The sequence below is a fragment of the Saimiri boliviensis genome, chromosome 11 (assembly GCF_048565385.1).
Source record: "Saimiri boliviensis isolate mSaiBol1 chromosome 11, mSaiBol1.pri, whole genome shotgun sequence".
Lineage (NCBI taxonomy): Eukaryota > Metazoa > Chordata > Mammalia > Primates > Cebidae > Saimiri > Saimiri boliviensis.
In genome coordinates, this window is record NC_133459.1 from 62473084 (window position 1) to 62495197 (window position 22114).

The window sequence follows — 22114 nt, forward strand, 5'->3', positions numbered from 1 at the left end:
TGGCAATGTGGTAACTCAATTACGTTCCTGAGAAACATGAGTTCCCATCACAAAGCACCCCTGCACCTTGACATCATGGTGAGGTAGCCGGTGCATGCTGGTGCCAGCACTGTGATGAATGGCCAGCTTCCGTTTGCCCTTTCACAATGCAGTTTTCTCCATTGAATGCAACCTCGGGCACGCTCATTGCGAGTGCCTTTGCCCTTTTGCTGCCTTGCCACTTGCTTCATGTTTTTAATTTTCTGAGCGTGGAGTGAGGCAGGAAGACATTAATGATGAAAGAAGTGTGAGCTGGAAAAAAGCATAAAGCTAATTAATGCTGGAGGAGCATTTATTCCCCTCCAGCCAAAGCCAGGGGGGAAAAATGGAAAGGAATAAAAAGTGATTGTGATTTTATGTTTAAAAGAAAACCTTTTACCACCCAGCATACACCAAAGCTGCTTCTCAGCAAGAAAGCCCCTGTAAGCAGTGCAAAAACTCCCTCGTCAAACCACTTGGAAAGAAGCTATAGAGTGTGGTTAGAAACACTGGGGCAAATCTAGCTCTTCTACTTGCTGTGTAACTTTGGATAAGTTCTCTATGCTTTCTGATTCTCACTTTTCATATCTGCAAAATGGGAATAATTACATCTTTACCTTCTTTCTAAGATTGTTGTTGGGATTAAATGACTTAGTATCTATTTTACAAGGATATAAAACTTGGCAGTACCTGGTACAGAATTAAGACTCATTATAAGGTCTCTTTCTTGATCAGACTGATTTAACTAAGAGTAGTACTGAAAGCAGAACATAGTTACAGCCCTAACAACATGGGATAGTGGCTGACCTGGAGGTTCAGCTTAAATCCTAGCACCACCACTGACTGGCTTTGCGAATTTGAGCAAGTTACTGAACTTCTCTGAACTTGAGTTTCTCCCTCTGTAAAATAAGGATAAAAGCTAATCAGGGGCTGCTTTGAGGAAAACACCTGACATAGTACCCCCAGCCCAGAGCAGCAGACACTTAATACACATTTGGTTTTTTTAGTGCTGTGGTTCTCAACCATAGTTACATCACCTGATAGGTTTCTTTAAGCATGGATACCTAAGCCTCATCCCCAGAGACTATGATTTAATAGGTCTAAGGTAGGGTCTTGGCGTTAGTATTTCCAAAAGCGTCCCAAAGAGATTCTTTGATTCTTTTTTTTTTTTTTTTCTTTTTTGAGATGGAGTCTTACTCTGTCATCCAGGCTGGAGTGCAGTGGCATGATCTTGGTTCAATGCAACCTCTGCCTTCTGGGTTCAAGCGATTGTCCTACCTCAGCCCCCAAAGTAGCTGGGATTACAGGCATCTGCCACCATGCCCAACTAATTTTCGTATTTTTAGTAGAGATGTGGTTTTACCATGTTGACCAGGCTGGTCTCGAACTCCCGACCTCAGATGATCTGCCCACCTCGGCCTCCCAAAATACTGCCAAGGCGAATCTTATACGGAGCCAAGACTGAGAACCACTTCCCAGCAGATAACAGTACATACTGGTTTGGGTTTGTGTGTGGTGTGTGTGTTCTTTTTAAAAAATATCTGTCTCTCAAGAGCCTGACCAGGATAGTAGGAATTCTGGGAATAGTAAAAAATGTAGCACACCTGCAGCTCTAAGCTCTTGATAAGAAATGTGCAGCCAAGGAATTGCATTCCATTTTATTCTGAAAAAAGGCATTCAAAGAGTCTTTTTAAGAGTCTTGAACTGGAAAAGTGGTAAGAAGTTTAGCCTAAGCCTCACACATAAAATATGGGAACTCCCAGTAGGTTGGGGATTTATATCTGGGGGTAATTCCAGGGTTTTGTCCTCCCAAGAGATATAAATTGAAGCCTTGAGAGTTTAATGTGGAGGAGAAAGAAGTGTTCTCATAATGACACCTTAAAAATCCAGGGCTCTGCTAATGCCTAGGGATAGAACAGCATCATCTGTAATAGCAGGAGGGTGGCATGGGGGCGTATCCTGGTCTCTGTACTTAGGTTTCCAAGATCCAAGCCTAGGTCATCAAGAACCTTCTTTCTCCCCTTAGGTTTATGGTATTAGTTACCCAATAAAAGTTGGGTTAATTTTACAACCCAAGTAAAATTTAAGCCAAAAAGGCTTCAGCATTACTCTAGGATTTATGAAAGTAAACATGTGAAGTGCTTGCAGGATTGTGCAACAGTAAAATTTCAATGTCTTTATGTCAGGTATATGATATATTCATTTGTATGTGTATTTAAAGGTTCGGTTTTTAAGAACTTTGCAATACAAACTCTTTTCAAGACTAAATTGAAGAAACTTCCCCCACCTTCACCTTTAAAATGATTCTTTTGAGTAGGGAGTATAGAGAAGCAGAAAATTAGTGTTCTATCTGATGATTTTTCCACTTGGTTTGCTGCTTTACTTTGAGTTTCTAGACTCCTCCACTAGACCTTCAAGCCAGGAAGTGCAGCACCACAGCACTAAACACAGTCCCTCTTAAGACGCAGGAGCTTAGTAAAGAACTGTCTTTTAAATAAATGTCCTCTTTGGTCATTGTAAATACTCTAAGAATAGTCATATGTTATCTCTACAGTTTAGAAAACTTTTACATTATCTGATGGGATCGTCATAACTTTCCCTTGTAGGGCAGAGAAGTCGGTTACTATCTCCAACTTGTAGATGACAAAATAGTGGCTCAGAGGGCTCAGACAGCTTGCCTAAGGGTGGCCAAATGTTAAATGCAGGAAGAGAATTTTGTTCTCCTGACTTTACTCTGAGGGATCTTTACTTAGAAGAAACCAAAGAGGAAAAACAATATTTTTTTGAGATGATATATTGAGGAGGATCATCCAGGGTTGAAGTCAACCCATACCCGTAGCAGGCAGACTTTGGCTTGGCAATGGTCTACCTTGGAGAAACAGCTGGATGTTCTGTGCTCGGAGGGTTGTGTACTAATCGTAGGCCCTCGCGGGAGGGGGTGGCCTCTGCCGTTTCCGGTTGAGCCTGCCATCTTGGGTCTTCATCTCCAGCCTTAGATCTCCAGTCTTTTAACCTGGCACATGAATCATGTCATTTCTGGTGTCCTTCTGTCTTTCAGATGAAATCTACTACCCCTCCTTTTTATAAAAGTATTGTAATTTTTAAGCAGCAACATTTTAATAAGACTTTTTAAAAATTTTTAGGGAAGCATGAAAACAAAATTTCCATGGATCTTTTCTCTAGATTTCCTTGGATTCAGCGACTCAATTCAAACTCTGCAGGCCATGGTTTTCCCTGACCCTCTTTGAGCAGGGTGGAGATAATGGGGCTTAAGCAGCGAAGAGCCATGTAACTGGGCTGCCCTCGGGTTTCTTTCCAACTGCACCCAGCTTCTCACCCCATGGATCCCCCTAATTGTCATGTCAGTTGGAGTGGATCTGGTGGCTAATTCGCCCACGCCTTTGTAGCAAATGAAGCAGAAATAATCTGTGCTTAAAAAACAAAAAACTGTAGAACATGTGCCCAGATTTCCAACTCATTTCCTCTTTACTCCTATAACTACATCATCTTCCAGCCCACTACCAGCTGCGAAAATAAAAGCATTTTCTCTCATATTTAACGATGATTTTGTGCTTCAGGATGATTTTTCTGGGAGTGTAGGAAACTTGACCAATGTGACCAACAGATGTTTTAAGAACTGAGCAAAAGCCCAATTCCTTAGTCCAGTCTTTTGTATATTACGCCCAACTGTGCCCCCTAGTGATCATTTAAGGTATCGTGCAGTCAGAGCTTGCTGTATCCTCCATGCACAGGGTGCATCAGCTAATGTCTATGCTTTGTTTCAGAGATGAGTATGAAGAAGATGGATTCTGTCAGCCATACAGAGGGATTGCATGTGCAAGATTTATTGGCAACCGCACCGTCTATATGGAATCTTTGCACATGCAAGGGGAAATAGAAAATCAGATCACAGGTAGGTAGCACCAATGAAATTATATTTGTCTCTTGAATAACTGTTTTTCTCACCAAAAGTTTTATTAAGCTCCTCTCTTGACAAAGGATTAAGCTCTGCATGGGGGTTGGGAGCAGGACCATAAAAAAGCATGAGACATGATCTCTGTGCTCTGGAATTTACATTAAAGTAATTTATTGAAGGTTGCTCTTAGAGGAAAAGGAAGCTTTGCAAAATCTCACATTCATTCAAACACTCAATAAATATTATATTGAGTGCTTTCAGCGTACCAGGAACTGAACTGGGCATGGGAGATACAATGGTGTGGTGAATAAGCCAGGTATGTCTCTGCCCTCACAGTGCTTACTGTTTAGAAGCCACATGATGTAGACTGACAGCGGATGAATTTAGAGTTTAGAATTCTGGACACTCATGCCAGAACTATCATGACAGCAACTTTGGGGAAATTGCTTTTCCAAAAAGTCCCCTTCAACTGTGAGATGAGTGATGAGACAGGATGACTGACCATAGGTCTCTTCTTACCCTAGCTTTCAATATTTCACTCTTCATTTTTCTTCACTGAACGTATCCTTTGATAGAAATCTAGTAGTGAAGCACTTGCTAGCACACATGAGTTAAAGTACAGCATAGGCTACCTTGTAGGATTTTGCATGCATCATTCTGGTGATTACGGTAGCTTTGTCCACTTCCATTAGTGTAGTTATGATGCCTCTGTGTACTGTACGCTTTGCAATCCATTCAAATTGCCTTTGTGAGATTCTAATGAGGATGCCATATATAGCAAATAAAACTTCAGGATAACCAATTACATTTGAATTTCAGATAAACAACAAATAATTTTTTAGTATGAGTATGTCCTAAATATTTATCTGAAAATGACATGTAACCATTGTCTTGTTCTGGCAACCTTAGGGTTTAGGAGAGGTAAGAACAAACCCACGGCAGAAACGTAGAACGGCAAAAGGTCCAGAAGCTATGTGCTATGAGGAATGTGAAGGAACTGAGAGGAAGCCGGTGGGGGTGGGGGCATGCTTTTTGAAAAAACAAAAGAAGCAGCTATAGGAATAGGTAATTGCCATTTTCTGAAGCCCTTATTTCAACAGGAAGAGAACTCTGAAATTTCAAAGAGCAGTAGGACTGACAGGGAGGAGCTATTGAACACTGTTTCAACCTAATGTAAGAATGCCTTAATGTACTTTTAACTGAATATCCACAAAAACAAGTAGAAGTTTTGGGCTGGGCACAGTGGCTCACTCCTGTAATCCTAGCACTCTGGGAGGCTGAGGCAGATGGATCACTTGAGGCCAGGAATTTGAGATCAGCCTGGCCAATAAGCAAAACCGCATTTCTACTTTAAAAAAAATACAAAAATTCACTGGGCATGGTGGCACACGCCTGCAGTCCCAGCTACTTGGGAGGCTGAGGCATGAGAATTGCTTGAACCAGAGAGGCAGAAGTTACACTGAGCCGAGAGTGCAACCCTGCACTCCAGCCTGGGTGACAGAGTGAGACTGTCTCAAAAAAAAAAAAAAAGTGGAAGTTTTGATGTAAATAATTACTAACTTATTTATAAAAATCCTCTCTTGGAGATTTCTAACAGATATCAGCCTAGTGGAAAGTATCACAGTTTTTTAAAAAATTGATTTACCTTTGTTTATCCCAGCATTTCCCAAACTTGTTGGCTTGTTTCTCAAGCACTATTCTGTTCCACAGGGTTAATGTTCTAAGGAACATACTTTGGGAAATAATGTATCAGCAACCTTATAGGCTGCCTTGTGAGGTGTGAGCTCCTTGTCAATAGTGGTATTCAAAGGTAGGCCTGTGCACTTTTTGTGCCTCTTACCTTACTGGGTGAAAGATTAAGCTAAGGAACCACAAATATTCGATGATACACATTGGAACAATTGCACTGTGCTCTTTGAGAACATGCAAGTGAGTTGCCTCATTTTCAGAACAGGGTAGAAAGTATTCAAGCCACAAAGAAATTAAGCAAGTTACCCTAAGTCATCCAGCAACTCTTGCCATCCAGCAAGACACAGAACTAGATCCTGTGCTCAGGCTCGGCCGCTCCAGAAACAAGTTCTGCCCTACAGCTGTCCAGTGTTTTAGAAGCCTCACAAAACTAATAAAAAGCACCAGATGAAGCACAAAGTTCTATTGCTTTGTAGTAAAAAATGAAAAATATATTGTACTTTAACCTAATTAATTTTTTTATTAGGAAATGGTACATATGTAATTTAATCCTGTTTTTTTAACTTTGTAGTCAAAATGGTTTTTTTCAAGCCAGTGAAAGTAAGCTGCTTAGACATCTGAAATGAATCTCCTTCTCTGGGCCTTGCGTGTTTCAGCACAGCGGATTCCTCGTAATGTGTGTTTATATCTGATACCTGTTGACGAGATAACCAGAGAAGATAAACCGTGACCTCTGGGAGTTAATAATTGTGTTTGTTTTCCAGCTGCCTTCACTATGATTGGCACTTCCAGTCACTTATCTGATAAGTGTTCTCAGTTCGCCATCCCTTCCCTGTGCCACTATGCCTTCCCATACTGTGATGAAACTTCATCCGTCCCCAAGCCCCGTGACTTGTGTCGCGATGAATGTGAAATCCTGGAAAATGTCCTGTGTCAAACAGAGTACATTTTTGCGAGATCAAATCCCATGATTCTGATGAGGCTGAAACTGCCAAACTGTGAAGATCTCCCCCAGCCAGAGAGCCCAGAAGCTGCAAACTGTATCCGGATTGGAATTCCCATGGCAGATCCTATAAATAAAAGTAAGTGTTAAGGATCAGCAACCTCATGGCACAGGGAAAATTGGACCTTGACCCATAGTGATTTTCATACTGTTAATCAAATTATTTTCCAACAGGCTGAGTACTGTGTCTGAGCATTCAATGGTGGATTAGACATAGTTATCTTCAAGAAGCTTCATGAAGATAATAATTTTAAAATATGGGAGCCGGTTTCTCAATAACTTAAAGATAGAATTACTGTATGACCTAGCAGTTTTACTCCTGAGTATGTAATTAAAACAGCTAAAAACAGATGTTCGAACAAAAACTCATACAAGAATGTTCATAACAACACTATTTACAATAGCCAAATGTGAAAATGACTCAAATATCCATCAATAGAGGAGGGTTAAACAAATTGTGGTATATCTACACAGTAAAACATTATTTATCCATAAAAAGGAATGAAATACAGGTGCATGCTACAAACCTGGAAGAACCTGGAAAACATTATACTAAGTAAAAGAAGCCAGACACCATTGTTATGATCCATTTATATGAAATTTCCAGAATAGATAAATCCATACAGACAGAAAGGCAGATTAGTGGTTACCAGGGGCCAGGCTAGGGGTAGTGGAGAGTGACTGTTTAATAGATATGGGATTTCCTTTTAGGGTAATATAAGCATTCTAGAAACTGTGGTAGTGACGGTTGTACAATATTGTGAATGCACTAAATGAATTAATGGTACATGTTATGGTAAGTATATTATACCAAGTGTCGGTGCATTCTCATGTGGCTATAAAGAAACTCCTGAGAGTGGGTAATTTATAAAGAAAAAAGGTTTAATTGGCACATGTGTGGTTCTGCAGGCTATAGAGGGAGTATAGCGGCTTCTGCTTCTGAGGAGACGTCAGGAAGCTTCTAATCGTGGCAGAAGGTGAAGGGAGAGCGAGCTTCTTACATGGCAGGAGCAGGAACAAGAGAGAGTGAGTGGAGAGGTGCCACACACTTTTAAATGGCCATGAGAATGAGAACTCACTCATTATCCCAAGGACAGTACCAAGGGGGGTTGGTGCAAAACCATTCACAAGAAGCCTGCTCCCATGATCCAATCACCTCCCACCAGGCCCCCGCTCCAACATTATAATCCAGCATGAGATTTTGGTGGGGACACACAGCCAAACCATTTTCTACCACTATTTTAAAGGTACATATGGGTTTGCCTCCATCCCCTAACCCTTCATCACCACCAAGCAAAAGACTATTTCAGTGTACACACACTTCCCTTTCATCTAGAATTAATCTCACTGGCAATTTTTTAGTTTCCTTTTGGTCGTTAATGCTATTTTAAGAGCTAAGTAAACGAACGCATCTAAAATGCTTAGCCGTGGTAAGGGCTCAGTAGTGTTGTTATTACTGTTGTCATCACCCTTCCAAGCTCTAATTCAGTTCAACTCTACAGATTCTGCAGTGCTTTTAAGCCCCTGTGGCCACCTGGAGGGCTACATAATGGGATCTGGTTCTCAAGGGTGCCCACCCGTCAGCAAAGAGATAGCCCTCACTTTTGTTAGAAACCCAGAATGCACAGCCTCTAAAAAGCATGTTCTGTGAACTACAATACCAACCAGATTCTTCATTACATGATTCGTGTCTAAGGCTGTCAATCAGAATGGAAGGAAAAGTTTGGCTTGAACCTTCCTTGAACCGTTCACTAGGAAATTACTTCTGTGCCCCCAGGTCCCACCCCAGTTCTGATTTCTTCTGTGTTCAATGTTAAAAATACTTTTGGAAGACTCATTTTATTCCCGAAGCATAAGCTTTAAATCCCCCCAGAAATGTAACTGCAATGTAGGCCCTGGGTCCAAGCCCAGCAAAGCAGGGAGACTGCCCTGCATGGTCTCTGACCAGCAAGGAAGCTGTGGCCACCAGGTTAATTACCTGCCCTCCCCTCCAGAAACAGCTGGTGAGAGGAGAACTCCAGCATCTCCTGTGTTTCTTTGTAATTGTTTGGGCTTTTGTGTGTTTTTCAGATCACAAGTGTTATAACAGCACAGGTGTGGACTACCGGGGGACTGTCAGTGTGACCAAATCAGGGCGCCAGTGCCAGCCGTGGAATTCCCAGTATCCCCACACACACACCTTCACCGCGCTTCGTTTCCCCGAGCTGAATGGAGGCCATTCCTACTGCCGCAACCCAGGGAATCAGAAGGAAGCTCCCTGGTGCTTCACCTTGGATGAAAACTTCAAGTTTGATCTGTGTGACATCCCAGCTTGCGGTAAATAGAAGTTATTTTCCCTAATGTATTCAATCACCTTTAAAGATCCCTCTCCTACCCATCTTCATTTAGGAGAATCCTGTAAGGGGGAAAAGGAAATGGATAGTATTTATTTTATCTCAAACTGTCTTTAGGGTAAGCCTTGTTGTTGCTACAGAAAACACCTCTTAAGTTACCAAAACACACTCTTAAGAAGTCAACTGCCTTTATAACTGTAGCCTTTACACTAGTGGATTTAAGAGGGACCCAGCCTTCCAGAAGCACAGTTGAGACAGAATATCACATTGATTTTTATAGACAAAGATGTTACCCAGAATGGTCTGTGTCCAAATGGACCTTTTTAGCCAAAAAAAAGAAGAAGAAATATTAGAAGCAGAAAGAAAATTGTTTTCTGTATGCCTTAAGAAGAACCACAAGGCAGGATACATCTACAACCTTTACTTGGTCATCCAGGGCAATCTGTGGATAAACTGGGTCCTTTGTTGCATCTGTTAATACTGCAGAAGCATATAGGTGTCTAGAAAGAAAATGGAATTCCTGAGTCAGCTTGTTCCTTTTTCTAGAAAATGTTTAGAGAAAATAATGAAAATAGGCCAAGCATGGTGGCTTATGCCTGTAATCCCAACACTTTGGGAGGCCGAGGCAGGATGATCACTTGAGCCCAGGGGTTCAAGACCAGCCCAGGCAACATAGCAAGACTCCATCTCTACCAAAAAAAAAAAAAAGAAAGAAAGAAAGAAAGAAAAAAGAAAAGAAAAAGAAAATGTTGATGAAGCCTGGAGTTCGGAACTATTTTGGAACTGATTCATCTTCCTAATCCTAGTTCTCAGAGATAGCATAGATAATACTGAGTATCCCAGACAGAGTGGGAGAGTCAGGATGTCACTGCTGGGAAAGTCTCAGCAAAAGCAACAGGGTAGTAGGGTGGGCAAATAAGAGCAATAGTCATGGGTTACACAATGCAAAGTGAGCTTTGTGTTTAACTAGATGATTATTCAAGCCATTTATTCAGAATATTTGTTGAGTACCTACTGTGTGCCAAGTGCTTACTCATCTGGGCATGGAGAGATGCAAGGGACCCTAAGGAGGGAGTAGGCGTAGCATATCCACAGAGGAGCAAGGAGCCACTGAGGCGGAACAAGCAAGAGGGAGAGAAGGCTGGGTTGGGAAAGTAACAGGACCCAGTCATGTGAGGCTCCATAGGCCATTGTAGAAACTAAGCTTTGACCCTGAATGAGTTGGGAAAGCATGAGAGTGTTTTGAGCAGAAGGGTGACATAACCTGACTTACGTGTTTGAAAGCTCACCTGGGCTGCTGGGTTGAGACTAGCCTGTGCGAAGGATGCAAGAACAAAAGCCAGGAGATCAGCTGGGAAGCTACTGCAGGAACGCGGGGGAGAGATAAAGCGGGCCTTGACAGGAGGAGACATGGAGACAGAGGGATACGTGGGCAGGTTCTGGGTATGTGTCCAAACTGGAGACAAGAGGAGTCACTGATGGATCAGATGTGGCATATAAAAGATGGAAGGAATCAAGAATGACTCCAAAGCTTCTCCACGGAATTGCCTTTTGCTGAGATGGAGACAATTATAGGAGGAGTAAGGTTAGTGGGAGCTGGAGTCAGTTTTTGTTCATGCTGAGTGTGAGATGCCTTTTAGAAATCCAAAAAGAGATACTGAGGAGGCAAAGACTGAAGTCTGGTCTGGGTTTGGGGTAAGATGGATATGAAGGAAATGTCAGCATACAGACGGCATGTAAGATGATGAGACGTGAAGGAAAGAGGAGCTTATCTACTTAGCAAGAGAGAAGGAAATGTCAGTGCAAAACAACTAAAGCTGGCTTTTAGACTCTGGTCAAGGGCAGTAGCCTCAGTTCCTAATGTAATAATGACGTAACTGAGTGGCTACTATGTGCCAGATCCTATGCGAGACACCTTGCCTCTGTCACCTCATTCAATCTTCATATCCAGCTTCTATCATCCCCATTTTATGGATAGGAAAACTGATACTCAGTAACAAGCAGTTTTCTGACACTCAGCTATCAGTGACTGAATCAAGGTTTTACCTCACGTCAGCCTAACTCCCAAATCTGTTGGCTCTTTCCACTAAGCATACTCTCTTTAGAGAAAGCAAAACGAATCTGCTTAATGGCCACAATATCAGGTAAACAATATATAGTTTGTAGTAAAAGCAGTTTATTGTAATTGGTAAAGACATGGGTTCTCATGTTTGAATCTCAAGTCTTCAATGAAGTAGCTCTTAGCTCCTCCTTAGTGTGCTCTTAGCCCCTCCTAATCTCATTTTTCTTATCAGTAAAATGAGACAATAATGATACACACTTAGGATTTATTGTGAGAATAAATTAGTTGCTAACTGAAAAACCCTGTGACGTCTGAACATAGTAAATGTTTGGTACATATTATATATTATATATTATATAGCCAACATATAAAGATAAATCTATTTGAATTGTCACATAGTCAACATATGTAAAGAAATGCTTGCTCTCAGCTCAGCAAATATTGCTTGAGAGCCCACTATGGAGTGCGGAAGTTATAAGAGGAGTAAAATATGATTCATGCTTTAGAGGTATGTCAGTTACAAAGCAGTATGTATGATACAATAGAAGTTAGCACAAATGTTATGGAACAAGAAGAGGAAGGGCTAAAAAACTGCTAAAGAAATCTGTTAAGTATTAAAAATATTAAAAAGAACCCTAATGATGAAAATTTGAGAAACTCGTATTCTAGAACTTTGTTCCTACCTGTTACTTATTGTTATTTTGTCTTTACTTGCAAAATGTTTTACAGATGGTTGAACACACCAAATTTAAGAAAGATCACCACACCCCCTTTGTGTTGCTGGGATTTAATACACCGCCTTTGTATTGCTAGGCTTTAATATGCCTCCATATGTAGTACAAAGTAACCTCTTTCAGAGCCATTGTTGATCATTTCAAGGAAAATTATTCTGTATTTTTAAATGGTTTACACCTCATTTATGACATTTTCCACATATTATATTCATCAGTAATAAGAACATAGACGTAGATTTACTTAGTTGCCACATTCCTCCTCCTAAACCAGGTAAGATATGAGAGTCTACAAGAGAGTCCAGGATAAAAGCAGTACTTACTAAGCACCTTCTGTGCACCAGGCACAGTGCTAGGGTTTTCACATGCTTTCTTTATCCTCATTCTCATAGTATGACAGGTATTCACCCCATTTTTGTTGATAGAGAAGCTGAGGCTCAGAAAGCCCCATGGCCCCCCAGCTAGTAAATGGCAGTTCTGTCTGACTCCAAGCTCATCTTCTTGTTATTCTCCTGTGCTACCTCAGGTTATCGGTTGATATACAAAGGAAACCAAATGAATTGGTTTGTTTTGTTTCTTCATTCTTTGAGGTGGGATCCTGCTATGTTGCCCAGGCTGGTCCTAACTCCTTGGCCCAATCAATCATTCTGTCTCAGCTTCCTGTATAGCTGGGACTACAGGCATGCACCACCATGCCCAGTTTTAAGTGAATTATTTAAGAAAGAAATGGGTCAGGCTCGGTGGCTCATGCCTGTAATCCCAGCACTTCGGGAGGCTGAGGCAGGCAGATCACTTGAGGTCAGGAGTTCGAGACCAGCCTGGCCAACATGGTGAACCCCCATCTCTACTAAAAATACAAAAATTAGCCAGGCACAGTGGCACGCGCCTGTAATCCCAGCTATGTGGGAGGCCCAGACATGAGAATCACGAACTCAGGAGGCAGAGGATGCCATGAATGGAGATTGCACCACTGCACTCCAGCTGACTCAGTCTCAACAAAAAAGGAAGGAAGTGAGGGAGGGAGGGAGGGAGGGGAGAATTATTCGCTCCACTAGAAAACAAAGGAACAAAGGAGGGAAGGAAGGAAGGAAGGCAGGAGGGAGGGAGGGAAGGAAGGAAGGAGAGGGGAGGGAAGGAAGGAAGGAGAGAGGAGGGAGGGAGGGAGGGAAGAAAGGAAGGAAGGAGGGAAGAAAGTGGGAGGGAGGGATGGAAGGAAGGAAGGGAGGGAGGGAGGGAGGGAGGGAGGAAGGCATTATTCACTCTACCCTAGGTAAACACTGTTGTTCTTTGGGTGACTTCCGACCCTTAATTTCCAACTAATGCCCATCAGAAGTAGGGAAGTGTTTTGCCCAGAAGCTGGAAGATATATTGATACTCTGGTTCAAGGACTCAAGCCCTATTACGATTAGTTTAAGCAAAGACTACAAATTATACTGAAAAAGCACTCATTTTCATTTCAACGGCCTTCCTGAAGCATCCAGACCAAACACATGCTCTGAGGGGTGAAAGAAACCTTGGAAGGGTCTTTCAGACTGAGTAGAAAGAGGGCAATCACTTACATTACAGGATACCTATTATGTGCCTGCAAGGCACATGGTGCTTTACATAGTCACATTACTCATAACCATGCTGTGGGGGAGGTGTGATTAACATATTTTACTGAGGTTCAAAGGGACTACAGGCCTTGTCTAAAATATACAGCCAGCCATGTCTAGAGCTCTGACCAAACTCAAAGCTCATGCTCTTTTACCAGACACTCTGCTATCTTTCATTTAAAGATTTTTTCTGAAATAAATACAAGCACGACGATAGGTTCAACCTCTGGATTCCACCATGCTGATTTCCATTATACGATATGACATCAAAAACCCTCCCATCATGATGAAGAAACTACCATAGTATTACTCACTGTGTTACTATCATAGTATTAATCAGTATAGCGATGTTGAAAACACTTAGAATATTTCTTTCCTGAATATTCTGCAGAGGACACAGTTAAAATTCTGAGGACTGGTTAATTCTAGTCACATGAGAGATGAGTTTATATGAAAGTTAACTGTAGAGATGATGAGGCAGTTTTCACCACTTAGAATTTTTTTTTTTTAAAAAGAACATTTTCATTTTATTTTGAAACAAAGAATTCCTCTTGAATTCTTCAAGCCAAGCCACAAATCTACCCATTAAAGGAAAAGGAAAGCCTTGACATTTGATCAGTAAGCTGCTGGAAGGCCGGTAGCTCCAGGTGGGATTCCTGAGAAGCAGGCAGGTCATCGGTTGTGCTCAGGGGCAAACATGGCTTCTCCCAGGTGCCCTCAGCGGCCCACCTCTAACAAAGTGATCATCATGGAATACTACTTTTATATCTCCTTCGGAGCATTTGATTTTTTTTTTCTCATTTTATCCTCACAAAACCATGAAAGATCAAGTAGGAATATCCAGCCTTGTTTTTACCATATGAGAAAATCAAGGCACAGAGAATTGAGAAGACTTACCTAAGATCACAGATGAGTTCATGGAAACCAAGTCTATCTTTGGGACCAATGCTCTTTGTTCTACGACAGTGATTCTCAACCAGGGGCAACTTTGTCTTCCAGGGAACATTTGGCAGTTTCTGGAGAGATTTTGGTTATCACAAAATCTCTGGGGTTAGGGGATGCTACCTGCATCTGTTGGGTAGAGGTCAAGGATGTTGCTAAACACCCTACAATGCTCAGAACAGCCCACACAATGAATCGTCCAGCCCAAAATATTGAGTGTTGGGGTTGAGGAACTCTCTTCTACACTGTACAATTGTAAACTATAGAATAACTATAATATGCAATAGTAATTACTATATATTGTATGCTCACAATGAGCTCAAACTGTGCTGATACTTTTAGGCATTATCTCATGTTTAAATAGTTCTATCCCCTTAGGAGTACGGTTTTATTATACCCAAGAAAGAAAGCTGAAACTTGGAGAGGTTAAGTAACATGTGTCCGAGGTCACATGGTTAATAAGAAGTAGACCCAGGACTCACATCTGTAGCAAGCCTTTTAAACTGTAGTTTATGCATGTATGTTGTTGTGTATGTGTTTGTGTGTGTGGAAATAGATAAAACCTGAGAATTACTCCATTTGACAGTGAGTTGTAAGCTAGTGGAGCAGATTTGAAATGAGCCCTTTTTTTTCCTCCGTCCCGAGTGAGACAGAGTCTCATAGGAAAATTCCTGCATTCTTTAGCTAAGTCAAAGTTAAGGAGACTTCAGAATCTCCATGGGGTTTCTCATTTTCCTACTGATAACTTTTGTTTTAGTTTCAACTAAGTAAAGCTAAAAGAAGCATAGGCCTAATTAAATAGAAAATGTGAACATTTGTTGTACTTTCTGTAATAAAGGCACTTGAGAACAGTCTGCTGCAGATTATTTTCTCTGTGAACTTTTACTCCAGAGCAGAATATAAAATTAAGTACAACCAAATACGGCTGTTGTAAATTCTGGGAATTGGCTTGTCTAGGATTATATGCATATGCCCAGACAGAGCTTAGAGAAAGTGAAAAAAAAAAAAAAAAAAAAAAAAAAAAGACAAAAGATAGTTTGGGCAAGATCTGGCTTCTCATCCCCCATGTCTTTTCTTTCATGTCCCAGGCATCTAACAATTAGAATGACTAATTATATATTCATTCACTCACAGAAACGAAAATATATTGAGCTTCTGTTGTTTCTCAGACCCTGTGAACAAGCTAAATCAGATCACACCCCTGTGTAGCCTACAATCTAATGAAGGAATCAAATGGGGGAAAAAAATGAATCACATTAAATATTGTCATATTGTTCCCAATTTTATGTCTGCTCTTATGTGTGTGGCATTTTAATGATGACTGCTGCTTGTTGAATACTATGCTAAGATATTTGTGCCAGCATCTAGCCTAGGACTTAGCTGGTGCTTAATAAAATGTGTTGAATTCATTGGTTTAATTGTCACAGTAGACACAAGATAAAGGTATCATCTCCATTTTCCTAAAGGAAAAACAAGCAGTGTTAAGATTCAAACCAGTTCCAAAGAACTTCAGATCTACTCCTCCATCTGCCATACCACAACTGCTTAAACAATAGAGTCTAGATTATTTCAGAGGAACAAATATTCCTTTATTATATTCCCTTTCCCTTTGATCATTGTGATCTCTCTGGGTCTTTGGGATGCTGCCCATTGATTTTCTTATGTGCAACTCAAGGGATATAGGAATGGAGCCCCAAAGACATCTACTCTGAGAGACCCTATTATGCTCCTCTTAGACACAGCCCTGATATAGACTAGCTTGCCAGCAGCCCCACCCAGATCTCACATCTCCTTCTATCTCCTTTCTTTCTGGAAGCCCCATGTCTCCTCCAGTCCTCAAAGTTAGCCATCTTCTCTGCCTGCAAATCTTCATTCACTATGCTTTCACCTTTTGTTGTGGTCCCCTTCCAAGTCAAATATCTTGGGTTGGATGTAAACTAATTGGAAAAAGCATTTTGCCTGAGTTCTTTCTAACTGGCACCTAGCCACACTGCCTCGGTTCACCATTTCACTGAAACCCTTTATCATTGCTTTTCTGCGCAGCTCTGGAGGCGCAGCTGTGGAAACTGTCGATATCTCTGAGAGCTCCTTTTGTGACAATCTATCCATTTTACTTTGGCTGTGTTTTATTAGTACCACAAGACTTATGTTCTTCCTCTTTCTCATTTAGCTCCTCTATTTGTTTCTTCCTTGATTTGCACGGGGAGGCAGAATCCCAATTGTATTGGTGATTTTATATGTAAACCGTGGCCCTTTGTTTTGCCCTTGATCAAGTCCTGAGGCCACATTTCTTCCCCTAGCCATGCCTGCATGTCTGTTTCTCCTCTAAGTAAAGGCTTCTCCCTTTACCAAATAGAACTTCCAAGCAGCAGTATTGCTTTTACTCCTAAACCACCTTCACCGAGAGTACCCGTGATAAGAAAAGTGGTGAACCATTTGGCTCCATTTGGAGTTTTCATACCTGGCCTATTGCTTTTTTTATTTCCTTTTAAGTCACTGGCTTGCAACACTTTGCTAAAGGGCACATTGCCCAGTTTCGTGCCTCAATAGCCTTGACTTGTCCCATAACCTTACAAATACCCACCCAGGGCTCTGCTTCATCACAAACCATATTCTGCGACGTGGTGGTTTACAGTTCGGGGCAAGGCAGATGTTTTCCAGATTGTGAACACTGCCATTTTAAACTCACTCTGTCAGCAGCCTTCCCCCATATTTCATAGAAGACCTGTTGTAAGGCAATTTGTCTTCCAGCCATTTCTTCAAAATAAAATTGAACATTACAGTGAATTGGATGGTGGAGAGTGGTAAAGGAGGAAGAAATACAGCACTGTTTTATATACTTTGAAGCTTTCAAGAAGAGTTATTTTTATACTACAGAGATTTTCAAGATGTGCTTTCATTTCCAGTCTCTATATATTTTCAACAAAGTAAAGAACAATACTGACCCAATACTTAAATAGCTAAGTCATATTCCATAAACATTTTTAACCATAAAATAATTTTCTCTCAAAGGTTTGTTTTTTTATTGTTCCTAGTATTTATTGAGTCATTTACCCAGTGTGTAAGCTGCCCTACCAGTAAGCTTCTGAAAGCTCTGAACTCTTTGGGCTCACCACCATGCCAGTAAGAAGTACTTGTTGGCATCTTAACCCTTTGGCGACAGAAATCTGATATAACACCACAATGATTGTTGCCACTGGCTTTTGTAACCAAGTGTTTTTTGGTTAAGCTTCTGGCAGGAAACACATGGCACAAGCCAACAGACTAAGGAGAATTTTATAATGTAATTATTTAGGCAGGTATTGGCAGAACTAGGGGAAACCAATAAGGAAAGGTGGGAGGCCTGGAGCTAACAGGAGTGGGAGGTATTACCATCCTAGATCAGTTACCTTACCTTGTAGAATATAACTGAGGCTGGAGAGAGGGCTGTCCAGCACATGCTGTGGCCTTTGGTAGAAGAACCCTCAGCAACCTAGCAAGGAGAAAGCCAGAGGAACAAGGGTTTCAACCATACTCGTCCCCTGCCTTTCATCTCCTGCCAATGACTCCCATAGGCTCAACCTAACTGGAAACCACAGGTCAAGGGTATCCATTGATGCTATCGGTAGAGGTCGACCTCAGCAAGGAGCTGGTCAGAAAGGACTGAGACTGGATCTGGTGGGCTGAGGACACTCAGGGGAAATGTCATCACTGACTTCAAATCACTTCATAAGAGTCAAAAGTTCAGTAAGAGACAGGTGCAGTGGCTCGCACCTGTAATCCTAGCACTTTTGGAGACCATGGGGGGCAAATAATTTGAGGTCAGGAGTTTGAAACCAGCCTGGCCAACATGGTGAAACCCCATCTTTACTAAAAATACCAAAAAAAAAAAAAAAAAAATTAGTGGTGGTGGTGGGCACCTGTAATCCCAGCTACTCAGGAGACTGAGGCAGGAGAATTGCTTGAACCTGGGAGGTGGAGGTTGCAGCCAGGCAAGATCATACCACTGCACTCCAGCCTGGGCAACAGAGCGAGACTCTATCTCAAAAAAAAAAAAAAAAAGTTCAGTAAGGGCCGAAATAACCTTGGGAGCCAACATAGAAATCATTCAGCCTCTTTTGAACATTGCCAGACATCTCCAGAGATAAAGAAATCCTTCCACTCCAAAGTGGTTATGGAATGATTCCCACTGCTCCTAAGTTCTACCTTTGTAAGTTAAAAACCAAAACTTGTATACAAAATCTGATGTTTTAAATATGTTGACCACTGATTCAAATTTTTTTAAAAATCTGATAAAGAGCAAGTCTATGAACTAGATCCAAATTTTAACTTCTGGATAATTTTTTATTCAAATTTAAAGACATATATCACATCCTTCATTTGATTTTCTCTTTGGCCTAAAGATCACATGGATCCTCCTGCATTTCCTTCTGCATCCTTCTCCTCTAGGTGTTTCCTGCTGCCTCAGAACCCTTCTTTAAAATGTGGCTCTTAGAAGACACCTTTCAGTGCTTTTTACCCAGAGCAGGTAGAAGAGGACCGTGATGTTCTTGATCATTACCCAGTATTGCCAGTGAAGACTGTTAAGTTGCTTAAGTGCCATATATGAATTTGTTTGAGCAATTGCATCATGCTGTTGCTGGGTTCATCATCAGTAAAACTTATTAGTAACCTTTTGTTTGTTTGGGGACTTGTTTACATCAATATTTATTTAGTAGATTTGTCTAATTGTGGATTTTATAAACAAGGTCTTTAACCTAAAAGCAACTTAAAATATTTATTTTTAAATTTTCAACTACTGGTTTGGATTCATTATATTAGGCTGTTGTATATGATCTTCTAATACTGTATTCCATAATTAAACAATTAGGTATCCTTCCCAGATTCTGGCCATTTCAAGTTTGATAAACATATCATCAGTGATAATGTTGAGCAGGCAGGATCCCTCAAGCATAGCCCTCTACAATTTCATGTTGACTGACTGATTAACACTATTAAATAAAGGCATATGAAGAATTACAAATCCATCTGATGATATTATTATTCAACCCTTCAGCTTGTCCATAAGAATGTCATGAGTCACTCAAGTCATTTGATCAAATGTTTTGCTAAAGTTTAAATGTGCTTGGTCTACCACTAATAACCCCATCAAATGAAAGGGATTTAATTTTGTACAACCTACTGAATTTTGTCACTTAAACACTGGCTCAATTAAAAAGAGGGCAAAGAACTTGAATAGACATTCCTTCAATGAAGATACACAAATGGCCAATAAGCATATGAAAAAATATTCAATATCACTACTAATTAGAGAAATGTGAATCAAAACCCCAGTGAGATACCACCTCACACCCATTAGAATGCCACTATTAAAAAAAAAATAACAAGTGTGAAGAAATTGAAACCATTTTGATCTATTGGTAGGAATGTAAAATGGTGCACCTGCTATGGAAAACAGTATAGAGGTCCCTAAAAAAATTAAAATCAAAATTACCATCTGATCAAGTAATCCCACTTCTGAGAATTTAATCCAAAAAAATTGAAGTTGGGATCTCAAAATATTTGCATACCTATGTTCACTGCAGCATTATTCATGATAGCCACAAGGTGGAAGCAAGCCAATGTCCATCAATGGATGAATGGATAAAGAAAACATGAAATGTGCATTCAGTGGAATATTATTCAGTCTTAAAAAGAAGGAAATCCTGTCACATGTTACAACACTGTGAACCTAGAGGAAATTAGGCCAAGTAAAATACACCAGTCACAGAGAGATCGATACTGCATGATCCACTTATATGCAGTACCTAAAATAGTCAAAATCATAGAAACAGAAAGTACCATGGTAGTTGTCAGGGCTGGGGGAAGAGGGGAGTTATTCAATGGATGTAGAGTTTTATTTTACAGCATAAAAAAGTTCTAGAGATTGGTTGCACAACAAGAATATACTTTACTGGAGTGTAAAATTAAAAATGGTTAAGATGGTAAATTTTATGGTTTTTTAAATAATTAAACATTTTTTAATTATTAAAAAAGATTAGCCCAATTCTTTTATAGAGGAAGAAACTGAGGCCTTGAGAGTTTATAGAACTTGCAGTGAAATTGTGTGGATTCCAGTTACTAAGATTTTCCCCAAATGCTCACAAATGAGTTACTGCCCTTAACTTACTGTACTTAAAACCTTTTCTGCAGAGAAAAATTTTAGTCAATGTTTATGGCCTATTTGGCTTTTTTTTTTTTTTTTAAGAATTCATTTGAGAATACGTAAGGCAATAGATCGTCTACTTAGTATTTCCATCATCAAGTCAAGAGAGTGAATGCCTGGGCCCAGCCTGCCAACCGAAGGCCTAATTACCTACCCTTCTCTCTCTCGGCTTTCAGGCATTTGCCTAAATCACTAGTGCAGGACCCTATCTGCTACCAACCTGCTATTTTATAGTTTTCAAATAATAAATGGTAGTGATTCCTGTTTGTTTTCTGTGGTTTTTAAAACTTTTTCCATCAAGATTATAATTTAAACTTGTTTCATTTCCCTTGAATTTTAAAGTTCTATAAGATTTCTTCCCACCTTTGCCATATTTAAAACCAGAGCCTTTTCTTGTTTTAACTCAGAGTAATATTTCAGATGATGTTTCACTTTATTAAAAGTACCTCTTTAATGAGGAATCATGATTACTTTGCTTTAAGCTTCAGGTTAAGAAAGGAGTATTTTCTCCATTATATTTAATTACTAATCAAAGTATTAAATATCATTGTAAAAATAAAACAGGAATGTCAGATGTGAACTGTGATACCAAATTGTTGATTTTTGAAAGGAAATTAATCATGTGATCTGGACTAAGTTGTTGGTTTCAAAAATCCAAAGTATTTAACTTGATGTAACTAATATGTGCATTTAAGTATTAAAAATCTTCAGCATTCTCATTTTCAGCCAATTTTCTCTGCAATGCATTGGAGGTGTCCATTACCAAAATGACTAGTAAGAATAATGTCCATTGTTCCAAAGTGATTTCTTAAAAATAGTATGATCCCCATTAGATATTAGTCTTCTTTGAAAGAGAATGTTGGACTCTTAAGGAGAATGATGAAAAACAATTACATACAATGTTTTAGGGTAATTTTGATTAGTAATATAATTTACTAGAAGCACTGAAGGTAGACAGGCTTCCATTTCAACCCAGATTCTGCTACTTTGTAGCTTTGACAAGTTCTTCCTTTCTCAGCCTCAATTTCTCTATGTGTAAATCAAGATAACACCAAAGTGCCTGCCGGGTTAAAATGAGGAATATAAGTGCTAGGACATCAAAGAGGAGCTAGGCAGATAGTTTTCTAATTTTTCATTTGGAAAGCTTATTGTTCTATGAAATATTTTTATATGAGGTTTTCAGAGCCAGCAGAGACTGAATCCCCTTCTGGCCAAATTCAGAGAGCTGTGTAGGGAAGGAAGCACTTTGTATAGAAGATTACAATGGGCCTGAATGTGTTTCTGTCACTTCCAACATGACCACCTATTGTTTTCCTTGATTATTTCACTTGGCAAAAAGACACTGGGCCCCTTGTGCCTGTTAGCATATCCTCAGTGTAATCAGAAAGAGCCAAGCCTGACTGTTTAAAGGATTTAGCTTCTTGAAGTTTGTTCTCCTGCAGACCTACAGGGGGATTTGTCGCAGACCCCCGTTTACAATAAAAGACCCTCCGTGAATACTCTGATAGGGAATGAATACAGAATAGACTCCTTTGTTTGCCAGACAGGTGAGACCCTACTTTCTCTTGTTGCTAAAAATCTGGCCTGAAAAAATGACTAGCATTACATTAGTACTAAATTAGCCTCATTGCTTTTGTAATC

At 40.2% G+C, this 22114-nt stretch overlaps 1 protein-coding gene across 1 annotated transcript in view; it reads left to right on the forward strand.

Moving 5' to 3' along the window:
- ROR1 (receptor tyrosine kinase like orphan receptor 1) overlaps positions 1 to 22114 on the forward strand; it is a 415703-nt gene that overhangs the window by 358222 nt on the left and 35367 nt on the right. The window contains exons 5-7 of the mRNA XM_039474389.2: positions 3804 to 3931; positions 6388 to 6705; positions 8697 to 8942. Of these exons, the coding sequence (XP_039330323.1) occupies positions 3804 to 3931; positions 6388 to 6705; positions 8697 to 8942 (692 nt within the window). The remainder of the gene's footprint in view (positions 1 to 3803; positions 3932 to 6387; positions 6706 to 8696; positions 8943 to 22114) is intronic.